We start from the raw sequence: 12,435 nt of genomic DNA, 5'->3' as shown, positions 1-12,435 counted from the left end.
GTTTAGTTCTGCTGCCTTCTCTGTGCAGCCAGAAATCATTCTGTAATGATGTGTATTTGAAAACCTGTGTATCTGATGTGACTCGTGTTCAGAATAACGAAATTCCAAGCTGAATGTGGTTCTCAGATTTCTGTTGAAGTTGGCTGAGATGAGGCTCTCTGTAAGAGACTTGTCTGGGCTTGCGCGTCTCACCTTGCGTAAATAGCGTGTTTTGTTATTTTATGCTGCGTGAGGTGCCTGGAAGGTTGTGCTCTGCTGGCTTTGATAGGGAGTTTGAACAAGCACTGCTGCAGCACAGAGACAGATTCTTCAACTTGTAATGCATCATCTACCTTTGCATCATGGAGCTACCATATGTTAGCTTAGCTTATTAGTACAAGTTTTATGTATCCATTTTAGTTACAAACTCTTAAAACGTTCTTAAACTCAGGTTGATTTTTCTATTAAGGAATGAAGTAGTTCAAAGTGTTCTGGGAAGAAACTGGAATCTAAAACCCTGAGATGTTAAGGAGAGTAACTGATACAATTATTTTTGCTACGATGTGTTTGGTGTTTTATAGAATAAATCAATTCTGAAGTCTTTCTTCAGTCACCAAACATTTTTTTAAAAATGAACAGAAAAAACCTCAAGAAACCAAGGCTGTTCAGAATTCCCAGGGAAGAATGTAAATATGGGAGATAAGTTGTTTTATTGTTGTCTTTAGCTTTTGTTGCATTTTTCAGCTCCTTCCCAGCCAGCCAGACTAGAAGTTTGTCCTTATTTTTGAAACTTCTGTGTGAAAAACTAAACTTTAATTTGATCCCAGAACTGGGACTTTGTGACCTTTGGAAGCCAATTCTTAATTAGAAGCTTAGCTTGGACACGATCCAAGTGCCTTCTTTGAAGTTAAATCCTAATATGATATGTTAGAATTGAGGAGAACTTGCTGGAGGAGAGGAGAGAGCCTAAATTATTTGGATGACTATGGGAGCTTTATAGATAGAATAGTCTCAATATTTACATTTTAACTGAGTATTTGCAGGTCTGCAGTGCATATTCCATCTGTGCCCCAGAAAAGAAGGCACTTGGTTAAGACAGGGTGCAGTGCTGGGGGGATGTGTAAGGGATGTACACAGACATTTATGTAGACCAGCAGAGAACTGGAAGGCAGTTGCCAAAGAGAGGGTGCTCCAGCAGCAATCAGTTCCACATCTGTATATATTTACTCTAAACTGAGTAAAATGAATACAAATCTAGAGGATTTACGTGGAATTTCAGGATGTAGCTTCTTAAGTGCCTTTAAACTTTGCCTGGTAGTCATCGGTGCAGCCCTGCGTGGAAAGGTTGTTCAGGGCCTCCAGCAGATGAGAGGAATACCTTTGCTTGTGTTCTTGGGTTAAAGTTGTACAGTCTTGATTAGGGAGAAGGATGTGGCAAGACAGGAGTGTGGTCCTGTCTCCAGCTCTACTTGTGCATAGGTTTGAGCCTTGTTGGGCCTTGTGTGGGGGTCGGTGACAACACTGAGATAAAGTGTGTGGAAATCTTGCTTTTTGTTTCTGGGCTCATGGACTTCTTGGCCTACAGGATGGCACCAGCTCCTGCTAAGAGGAGAGTCAGGAGAAGTCAAACACCCTGCAGAGTCCCGTATCATGCCACCACCTACAAACACTTGTCTTGTGGTTTAACTGCATATTTCTGTTTTACCACGTTTGGGGTTTTTTTCAAAATTTAATGTCTCAAAGAACCAGAATGGAGCCATAATTTGTGTGCAAATTGAGAAGCCCAGGCTGCTGACTAAGTGGAAAAAAATAAGTCTGTTTAAAATCTCATGTCATATTTTATTGTTCCCTCTCCATCATCTTGCTTCAAAGTCAGTTCAGCAGACTTGAAAAACCTACAGCTAATAAAACTACTGGGAAACAAGAGGTCTGGTTTTAGTTAAACATTTCAGTACTGTAGCTCCAGTGTCATGTTTGGATTGATGCCTCACTTAAGGGCTGGGAGCATTTTAAAAAGACATCTCCAAAAGCTACCCACTGAATTTGGTTTTTATTTCCCATGGTAGGCAAGTAATTGCTAGACTGGGGGCAGATTCGTTTGTTGTAAAATCCACAACGTTGAAAGTAGCCATTGTGAAAGATTGAAACAACCTCACTGCTCCCACACAGCCCCAGTGGATTCTTTTCATCTTGCTGTAGGTCCACACTGCTCCTTTCTGAGAGTAGTGTGAAATGTTCTTTGGATTAATTGGGTTTTATCCTGCTAAACTGTGCAGCTGGGATGGGCTGGTGAGCCCTGGTGGTTTCATGAGTTGATTTGCAGCTTTGCTTACCTTTCCCAGTTTTTTAAAAGTTCCCTGCACAGCCCAAGTGAGCTGGGTAGAAATGGGAAAAATACTGGCTTTTAAAGAGGAAGGTTTTGGGAACAGATAGTCCAAAGTGAACATGAACTAGTCTTTAGTTCATGGACTACTGCATTATCTTACCTCTTTTTGTGCTTTTTTCCTATTTGGAATTTTTCCTACTTCTGTAGGAAGTCTAAATGAGAAGTGTTGTTGACTAACCTGTCCTCTGACCTAATAGAAGTTATGCAGCAGGTTTAATGTTCCCTCAGAGTTTTTCACTAGCCATTGTGTTTTCAGGAAGTTGGAACTCCTTTTTTCAGCCTCTGGACGCATCTGCTCATGTGTTCCCCATTTTGTATTCTTGCATTGCCTATTCCTTGCTCTAGTGACTGGCACTTGTTTTTGCAGCAATTGCATGTGTTTTTTCCGTATCGCTGCTTTTGTTTTCAAAAACATTAACTATAGTCAGACCAGAAACAGCCTTCTGCAAATAAGGACACCTGAGATTTTTTCTCTCACTTTGACAGTGAAGCATTGGTATTCCCAAGATGTAGAGACTTTTTTTGTGTGTGTTCTGCTTCTGTGCACATTCTGTGGGTGGTTGTTGGCTTGTGCTTAGGAAAGTTCTGGGAGATGGTTGCAAATGTCAAGTACATACCCGCTTCTGTGGAGTCTTTTGCTCCAGTATGTTATTTACATAATCCCCTGAGAGTCGGAACTGAGACTGCTGCATTGATTTCTCATCACATCAATTTAACTGTTCTGGTTAATTAAATATCCTCTAGGGGCTTACTAATTGATCATTAATCATATTTTGTGGATGTCAGAGATGAGCTGAATTATAATTTTCCAGTGCTTGCTTCGTCTCTGTGGATATTTTTCTTTTTGTGTTGTAAAGGAACCAGGAACTGCGTTCTGGTGATTGCTTTTTACATGCAAGAGGTGCACACCAAATGTTTGCACCTGTTTTGTTTGCAGGAGGGATCTGTTCTTGTCTTGTGTCTCATTGGGGTTTTTTAAATACTAGTTTTAACTTGGAATTGATGTTGAGAGAAGTTCAGAGGAGGTGGCTGTGTTGGGAGAGCCAAGAGGGTCCAGGCTGACCACAGAACACTCAGGCCATGGGAACAGAATGGGACTGCACAGCATCCCCTGGGTGTTTGCTTTTAGACTCCATAGCCACAGACAGGCATTTTAGAATGGTTTGAAAATATTTCAAAAAATTTCAAATGTTTGGTTTTGATTTTTACATTGTGACTGTTGCTTTCCTCTTCTGATACCTTGATTTCAACTTTCAGAGCCTTTGAGAAGGTACAAGTCTTATCACAGCGACGTTTATAGTACTTCGAGTGAAAGTCCATCTGTTATTTCTTCAGAACCAGATTTCAGGCAAGGTAAGACCTATGTTTTAAAACCAACCAAACAAACTAACAAAAACCCACAGAAACAAAAAACCTAAAGAAAAAAGTTCAAGATAAAAACCAGATCCCAAAAGTCTTCAGTGGGAGTCTTCATAATTGCCCTGATACAAGGTTGTAAGATGATGAAATGACAACATCGTCTACAGATCAGCATAGTTGGCAGTTTGTTCAGAGAAGAGTTTGACATTTAGCACTCTGGAAGGGAACTTGGTAGGAAAAGCTGGAAATAGTTAACTTTTTCCTAGAAGTGGGGTTTTTTTAAATAACATGCCGCAAAAAAATGATGGAGTTGTTGTTAGTGCACAGTAACAGTGTATTACAAAAGCTTTATATGGGACCTCCATGGTATAATTGTGTCGATGGGTTTTACTATGAGGGTTAAGTGGCTTATAATTTATATGCCAGGGATTTCAGTGTAATGCAGAAGTACTGCATAATACCAGCTGTTTGTATGATAAATTTAAGTAATTTCTATTAAATCAACGGCTTGGAAAAGCAGGAGATGGTACAAAGGATGGTACAAAGATGATTCTTCTGCCGAATCATTGTAAAAAATGGAGACAAATCGTTTGGTGAAAATTAGGGAAGAAAATAATAGTTAGGAAGCTGGAGTATACCTGCACCATGTGTATTCTGCATGCACAGTGTTCCGGCCCAGCCTCCATGTACTTGCTGCTCTCTCAACCTTCTTTGTCATTGTCTGTCCTTGTGCTTACTGATCCAGAAGCCTGAGGAGCAGTAACAAGTATTGAGGCTCCTGTAATTTCTCTTTGCTTGCTTGCAATTTGGAACAGACTGTTTAAGTGTTCCAGTCCAAAGTCAACAACTCCTAAGTTTGTACAGGCAAGATAGAGCTGCCTTCTGCCTTCTAGTAGTAGTATATCTGGGCTTAATGAAATGGCTGTCAGAAAGAACTGTTTCTAAATCAGTGTGGCTATAATGTGTTCTGCAAGAGCTCTACTGTCAGCTCTCTTTGCTGAGGGTACAGGAAGAGGGGGAAGTGTAATGGTTTGCAAAATCAAGCGTGAAGTGTAGCATCTCAGGTGCTACTACAGGAAGATCTCCCAGCAAAAACTGTAATTTTACAAAGAGAATCACAGGTTAATATATTGCCAAAAGGAAAAAAACCCAATTATAAATTATAATGAGGAGTCAGATTCCAGGGATAATGATTAGAACTTCAGATACTGCTTTCTTAACTCCTTTCTTGTGTACTGCATACTTAACTAGCTGCTCTCTTTCTGGTCTGGAGTGGTTTTGTATGATGTCTCTGCCATGTGTTTGTCTCAACTCATGGCTGACAAGAAATGTGTTGCCTTGGGAAGGTGTCTGTGCAATTGTGTGGGTTTTTATTGTGATTTCTTTTAGGCCTTCCTTAGTATTCTTCTTCAAAGGACTATCAGCTATTTTTGTTGGGGTAAACCTTTGAGATAGCTCTGAAAACTGAAATCAGCTTCATAACATTAATTTGTTTGATACTGTAATGCCATTGTGCAGAACACATGAATTCGATTCCTTCTGAGTAATCTCATATGACTGATAAATCCTCGAGTTTTAGATGGGATTACTCTGTGGGCTTTGTTGCCCAGTCAGGTATTAATTTGTCTTTTGGTTTGCTAGTGAGAAGAAATGAAGGTTTCAAGAGAGATGATGCCGGTGGTGTGTTATCAGGTGCTGATGATATCTCCACATCAAGTCAAGCTAATTCTCAGAGAACAAGGTAAACCCTTTGAAAACAATGTGTCTTGGAGTGCTTTTTCTTCATCAAAGAATGTATTCTAAATCTGCAGGTGAAGATTTTCACTCCCATCCCAGCCTCTGATTAAGGTTATAAAAAGGCAAGTAATACTTGAATGAAAGTTATAGTTATCTTATATTATTGCATTCTGAATCAACAGTCTCATGATACACTGTGATGCAGAGGTAAGTTGGGAGTCCAAATTCAATTCCCATGTTTAATGGAGACTGGGTTGAACTCTATCAAGTTGTTGTAACTGTCAGAAGGTCAAGGGCTATGTTCTGCTTGGAAGTATTTAATTATTTTTTAATTGTACTTTTCTAAAATAAATATTTCAAATTGCTGATATTAATACAGATTTATTTGTGGGTTTTTTTCTTTTAATAAGGAAATGGAAGCATGCTTATTTCCTTGAAATAAGTCAAAAGCCATATATTTGGTTTGGTTATTTTGGCAAACTCTTAGTTCATGTTTTTGTGTTTGGATTAATTTTTTTTTAATACCTCATCACTTATTAAGCAGGCCAATTCAGTAACAGTTTATGCTTTTTGAAAATTACTTTGCTGTGCAGTGTATTCTAGTATTGTACCTGTTTGAGTTCCATTTATTCAAATGCCATTCATCAATACAGCTTTAAAAAGTAGGTTCTTCTTTGAACATCACTTTCATACAGCATCTTTCTATGGCAGAAGCGTATCTTGCCATACCTGTTACATTTTGAGAACGGTTCCACTCTAAAATTTTGAAAAATTTTATTGGCATTGACCTTCTGGATTTAAAATTTTCTTCCGGTCTCTGCCAGATACCTAATCACCTTGGGATATTTTATCAAAATGTAGATAATTTTTGTAACGAGGCGGAAAAATAAAGGCAGATCTCTTTCTCCCCTATTCCCTCACCACTTCATAACAACAAAGCCTTCTCTTGGCATCTTTTTGCTTTGTATGCCATAGAGCAGGAGAAATATTGCTGCTGTGCTCGATATTCTAGGATATTGATATATTTTCAGCGTAAGTTGGAGGGCAATCCTCCTCTGTCCTATTAAAGAAACTTGGAGGTGTGTGGAGATTGGGACTGTGCTGGGTGATGTGACACTGCTGGTGAATGTGTCCTCCACATTCACTTAATGCAAAGGGTGATATGCAGTTAATGGGGCTTAGAGCCATTCTTTGAACATGGAGATGAAAATAAGTGAGTGTCTTCTCCTTGCACTATATAGTGTGCCAAAAATGGATCTGGGTAAAGCAAGGTCTCAAATGAACTGTATCTCAGTGCAGGTGAGCAAGAGAAGAGATCCTTGGAAGTCGTACAGCTTTTGGTTACCTGGTTTGATGAATTGGTTTCCTTACTACCTGCACTTTGCCTGACAAATGCAGAGTCATCTAGAAACCTATACATTGGCATTTCTTGCAGGGAAGAAGTAGTTAGATGCAGCTCGACTGAGTCCACATGGGGCTTTTTTTGTCAGGAATATGATATCTATCTGTGTAATGCTGCATGTGTTAGTGGTGTCCAAGCAGTCATGGGAATCCAGCCCATCTTCACATAGGAAGAGGATTTTGGCTAATATGTGTGTTTATAGCAGACTTCTAAAGGGGAGGGTTACTGGTTTATAATCCATGTAACCCTGTTCAAGAACTGTAAATTTTTACTTTGCGTTTCATGCTGTTTTAGCAGCACACTAAAATGGCAAAGCAGATTATTGCCAATGTTTGTACAGAATCAATATATAGCTTTCTTAACTTATTTGCCTTTTTTTTTTTTTTCATTGTGTTGAAAACTGCTAAGTCAACCTTCATTCTGCTTTGCCTTGAACCCAGGAAATTGCCCATTCAGCGCTGTTGCTGTGCTTCCAAATAAACCGGCAGCAATTTGCGGATGCTGATAGAGAACTTTTGTTTCTATTTACAAAGTATTTCAGAAACAGAAAGTAGTATGTGGTATGTAAATGAGTCACATTGTAAATGAGTCATTGTTGTAAATGAATCGGGCCTATTATGCAAGTGAAAATGCTGAGGTAAAGCAGTACATAGTTTCTCATGGTTTGTTTCACATTATTTTATATTACTCTGTTAAGACTGGTACCTTTAATGGACATAATTTGTATATGTGTGAAATCTAGAAGGAAAATATGTTTTGCAAGCACAGCACAGACTTACCTGTTGTGCTTAGCAATGGAATGAATTTCACATGTATGTAAGTATACAGCCTTATCTTAAGGCTTAGTACTTCTTTTAATCTCCTGTATCCTTGACCCCCTCTCTGTGGTTTTGCTAAAAGATACCACTCTGTACTTGCACAAAAATGTCGTGGTAGGGTACCACAGATAATTATTTACTGTTTTTCATAATTGCTCACCCATTTTCCTAAGGTAAACAAGTTTGGCTTTTTTTATTAATCTAACTACCAGGCAGTACGTATATCCAAGATGAAAAAATAAGGCTGCCACATAGTTTCACTAGCTTTTTTTGCAGAGCTTCTGAGAAACAGAACAGCAGCCACAAGCAGAACTCAGTCCTGTAGTCATACTTTGATTATACCTCTGTTAGTAATATGAGCTGAATAGAAAACAGCTGTCTTACTATAGCAGCTCCTAAAACATTCCGATGCTAACAAGTGTAAAAGGAATTCCATCCCAGATGGTAGTTAGTTAAGTGGGGGATTTCTAAGAAAGTAACTTAGTATCTTCGTCCAGGACATTGCATGTTGCTGTAAAACATCCGTGTACCAACAAACCATGGCTTTTATAGCTTCAGAAACCTCAGGTCTCAAAGTAAAACAAGTGATAACAAGTAGTTCCAAGGAGCAGGATCTCAGAGTTTACATGCTTTGGCTGGCCATTTGATTGATTCCAGGATCTGGGGAAGTATATGCAACTTAATCCATTACTTAAATTCCATCAGCGCTTGGGAGCATGTTTCAGTGTCTCTCTTGTGTTCAAGAGATACCACCTGTACTTCAATACATATTCATTTTACTGCTCCTGTAACATATTTTTAGAGCCAGTCTGTTTAATTATACATGAATTATCCTTATAAAACTGAGTTGTAAATCTACTAGGAGAATCTGGATTTGAGGGAGGTTTCTTTTAAAAGAAGCAACAAAAGCTGTTCAGAGTTATCAGAAGGTGCAGCTTGTGCTGTTTGGGTGGGCTGACCTGATCTTAAATTAGCAGAAGCCATAGACATTCAGTATTACCCTTCTTGTGGTCTGTGACTGTTGTTATCCTTTAAGCTTCTTGGAATGCATTCCTTGTGGCAATGGCTTGTGTCTTGTTTCCTCTCTGCTTCTTGTGTTCCTTATTTTTTTCCTTTTTTTCTTTTGTTTTCTTTTTCTTCCTTTACTATTTCTTCCTTTTTCTCTCTAGGAGCAGCAGCTGACATGGATCTCTTCCTTCTGTTGTCTTTTCCTTCCAGTAGATTTCATTTTCATATCCTTCCTACTTTACCAAAAGGCATCCATCTTTCTCAGTCTACTCCTGACCTTCCCACTGCACTTATCATTAGAGAATGCCTACCTGCTTCCCTTCTTCCAACTTCCTTCTCTGATCCAATACCTGCTAATTTCTTGGTAAGTACCCCAGGTGAAGAGAGAATTCACTTCCCTTTTTTCAGAAGCGTCAGCTTTCCAGGTTCCTGCTCCCCTACCATCTGCAGGTTAATAAGCAGTTGTGAGATTCTGGTTTGCAGTCAGACACTGATGAAAATACAGAGTAGCAGCCAAGTACTTGTCTGATGAAGCACCACACAAAACACACTTCCGTGATGCTATCTGTTAGGAATGTAATTTAGATTTTATTTTTTAATTTTTTTTTGTTTTTATAACAACACTTGCATATTCAGAACTTCACGAATGAGCTCTCCCGTATAGGTCAACAGTATTTCCTTTTCTGTAGGAGAGATGCATTCCTTGTCTTGGAACCTAAAGACTGAATCATGTTGCTCCCCATAAAAAACAGGCAGTCTGACCATGCCAGAGTTAATTTAACTGACCCAGGATGCTGAAACATGCAGATTTATGCTTGGTGATAGTGCTTATGTACTAAGTTAGGAAATTTTTTAAACCCTTAGGTTTTTGAGCTTCCTCCACGGACATCCCACACCCACTCCAGTTTTCAGAGAAATTAATATGCATCAACAGAGATGATAAAACAAGCCTAATGACAAAGAACTTCTCATTGCTTCTGTGCTGTATGTTTTTTAAAAGGCAAGATATTTTTTTGCACTTGGTGTTTTCACAGCAGCAAGTTTTTCAATAGAGCCAGTTGCAACATGTCTTTTTCATATGTCTTTGATAATTCATAGATATTTATGTTCAGAAAGTGTTTGGTTTTGTTTTATTTCAGAGCCCATCCTTAGACCTTGATCTGAAGGGCACTTGTGGGTGTATTTAACTTAGGGCTTTGTCAATATTCCCATATATGTTAATCCTAACAAGTTTCCTCATGGTGAAAAGCTAAGCACATGCACATGTGTTGACAGGTCTGAGGCCTTTTCTCATTTCTTTGTCATTTTAGGTGCACATTATTCAGTCTATTGTAGATAAAAGCAGAGGAGGGAGAAGGGAAAAAATGCTATGAAAGCCCTGCACAGGGGAAAGGATAATGGACTTATATTAATACCTTTGTTCTGTAACTACTCTGTGTCTGCCCTGAAATTCCATTTGAGGAACTTCAGCATTGTATGTAACTCTTATTTTAGTGCTGGATTTGGATCCAGTGACACTTAAGTATTAGGAGACTGTGATGCACTGTTCATAACATTGGTATTCATTAGTAGCTTCGTAAAAAGATGAAAATAAAATTTGAAATCACATCCACCAATTTAGCATAGACAACTGTACTGTCTTGGACAGGTGCATTTTTCTCTTAGTTTATTAACAGATTTGTCACTCATCAAACATATCTTTAGGTTCTCCTAGGAAGTAGGTTTATAAACTTAATGTATTTTTAAAAAGCCTGTATATTACCTTACTACAAAGGGCCGTGTGTCACTGTCAGTGCAGGATTACTCTATATTTATCCATACTTTTAAACATGACTGCAATGATACACAGGCTTCTAAACATTTTCTTTGCCTTTTCATGTTTTTACTCAGTTTAGGTGGTGTGCTAAACATTCAGTTTAGAATTGCCAAAAATTGTTTTTTGTGCTTGAAAGCTACCTTAGTTTCCCCTGTTCATTTTTGTTTAAAAGTTGCCTCTGTATAATTATATTAGTTGCTTTTTCTTGTTTTTGAATTTCTACAGAAGGCTTGATTGGTTTATGTTTAGTTTGGGGTTTGAAGGTGTTCATTTGTAATCATAGGACAGAGGGAAGGGGAGTGGAAGTTGGTTTTACTTTTCTTGGATTTCTCAATTCTTCACATTTCCTAACCATATTTTTATTTTTCAAACAAAAAATGGCTTTTGTTCACCCAAGCAAGACATGATTTCTTTCCTTCCATAGAAAATAAAACTGATAGGATGTTTGAGATCAATACTTGCTGAGAAAAGAAACTGTAGATACTTTGCTGTGGTTTTTTGAAATACTTATGCTTTTTTTTGTTTGTTTTTCCTTATTTTTTCCTTCAGATTATAAATTTAGATTTAATTTAGTTATTGTGATGATTGCATATCAGCCATGCCATTCTTGGGAATTTAAAAAAAAGGAAGCATTTTCAGCAAATAAGATTGTGGAAACATTATTTTTTCCATTAATAATGGAAACATTATTATTACGCAATAGTGTAAGATATTTAGAATAATTTAGTATATAGGATGTTATTACATAGGCATTTTTATGTAAATATTTCAAGCTGTACTACTTCTCAGGAGAAATCAGGGAATAAACATCAGGCCCATGCAAACAGAAAGTGTTGGAGCAATATTTACTTAGAGAAAATGCACTATTATTTCAGTTTTTTCTCTAATGACATGTTTTTGAGCGTGCCTTTTTCGTAGTCCCTGCTTGAACACAGAGATTAAGATATTTGCAAAGCATTAATACTTTTCTTCTTGTGCATCTACTAATTTTGCACTGATTCACTGGGTTTGTAGTGTTGAGTATTTTTTTAGACTGCAGCTGAGCCTTTCTTTTCATATGAATAAATGAGGCAGTTCTACAGGCAGCTGCAGAAACCTGGTGTGTTTGCTTGTTTTCTACTCCACAGTGATGGGTTGCTGCACAGAGGTAACCTCCTGGCTGCTGAATAAATGTGTTTAATGCAGTATTTGATGACTGGTGCTTGTGCTCTGTGTTTCCACTTAGGGATGTGCTTACAGCAGCAGAATGTCTTAGGCATACCTGCTAATCTGCCATCCCCTCTGACTATCCTACAGGCAGCATGAAGCACCATTTGAAGGCAAGCTAATAAGTCAAGAAGTGATGCTGAAGCGTCAGGAAGAAGAAATGGTGCAACTGCAAGCTAGGATGGCTCTGAGGCAGTCCCGGCCTAACCTCTACCCAGGGGATGCAATTAGATCCTCAGTGCTTGACATCACCAGAGACCCACTGAGGGAAATAGCCCTGGAAACAGCCATGACACAAAGAAAACTGAGGGTAATGCCTTGAGCTCAGGTGAACTTGTTTACATTGAAACAGAGCAGTGTCTGGACTGAAACTCTCCTGTGGGATTCATAAATTGGTCCTGTAATAAACAGTCATCAGCAGATTAAATACCAAGTGTGTGGTGTTGGCCTATTTTCACAGGGTAAAACTTCTGAGATTTTGTGGCATTAGTGGCTACAGAGCCTAAAGTGGCATCAAGAGATGCTAAAACAGACAGCAAGGCTTGACAATTGCATCAATTAAACAATATAGCATCCTAACAAAGGTAAGGCGTAGGTTTTCTCCTCTATCCTGTGGTGTTTTCAGCCACTTCATTTGCATTTCTCTTAGTGGAGTGTGGATGTGCCCCACCAGCATCAGAGGTTATTTATTAAATGAACAAGTTTGGAAGGTAAAGAGAGGATT

At 38.5% G+C, this 12,435-nt stretch overlaps 1 protein-coding gene across 6 annotated transcripts in view; it reads left to right on the top strand.

Annotated features, from left to right (window-relative positions):
* PTPN13 (protein tyrosine phosphatase non-receptor type 13) overlaps positions 1-12,435 on the top strand; it is a 113,421-nt gene that overhangs the window by 61,855 nt on the left and 39,131 nt on the right. For all 6 annotated transcript variants that reach the window (XM_039550574.1, XM_039550573.1, XM_039550575.1 and 3 more), the window contains 3 exons: positions 3,623-3,718; positions 5,366-5,465; positions 11,802-12,021. In XM_039550574.1, the coding sequence (XP_039406508.1) occupies positions 3,623-3,718; positions 5,366-5,465; positions 11,802-12,021 (416 nt within the window). The remainder of the gene's footprint in view (positions 1-3,622; positions 3,719-5,365; positions 5,466-11,801; positions 12,022-12,435) is intronic.

Source organism: Corvus cornix, chromosome 4 (genome assembly GCF_000738735.6).
Source record: "Corvus cornix cornix isolate S_Up_H32 chromosome 4, ASM73873v5, whole genome shotgun sequence".
In the NCBI taxonomy this organism is placed as follows: domain Eukaryota; kingdom Metazoa; phylum Chordata; class Aves; order Passeriformes; family Corvidae; genus Corvus; species Corvus cornix.
The sequence above is the reverse complement of the archived record's forward strand: the minus strand, read 5'-3'. Positions and strand labels throughout refer to the sequence as shown.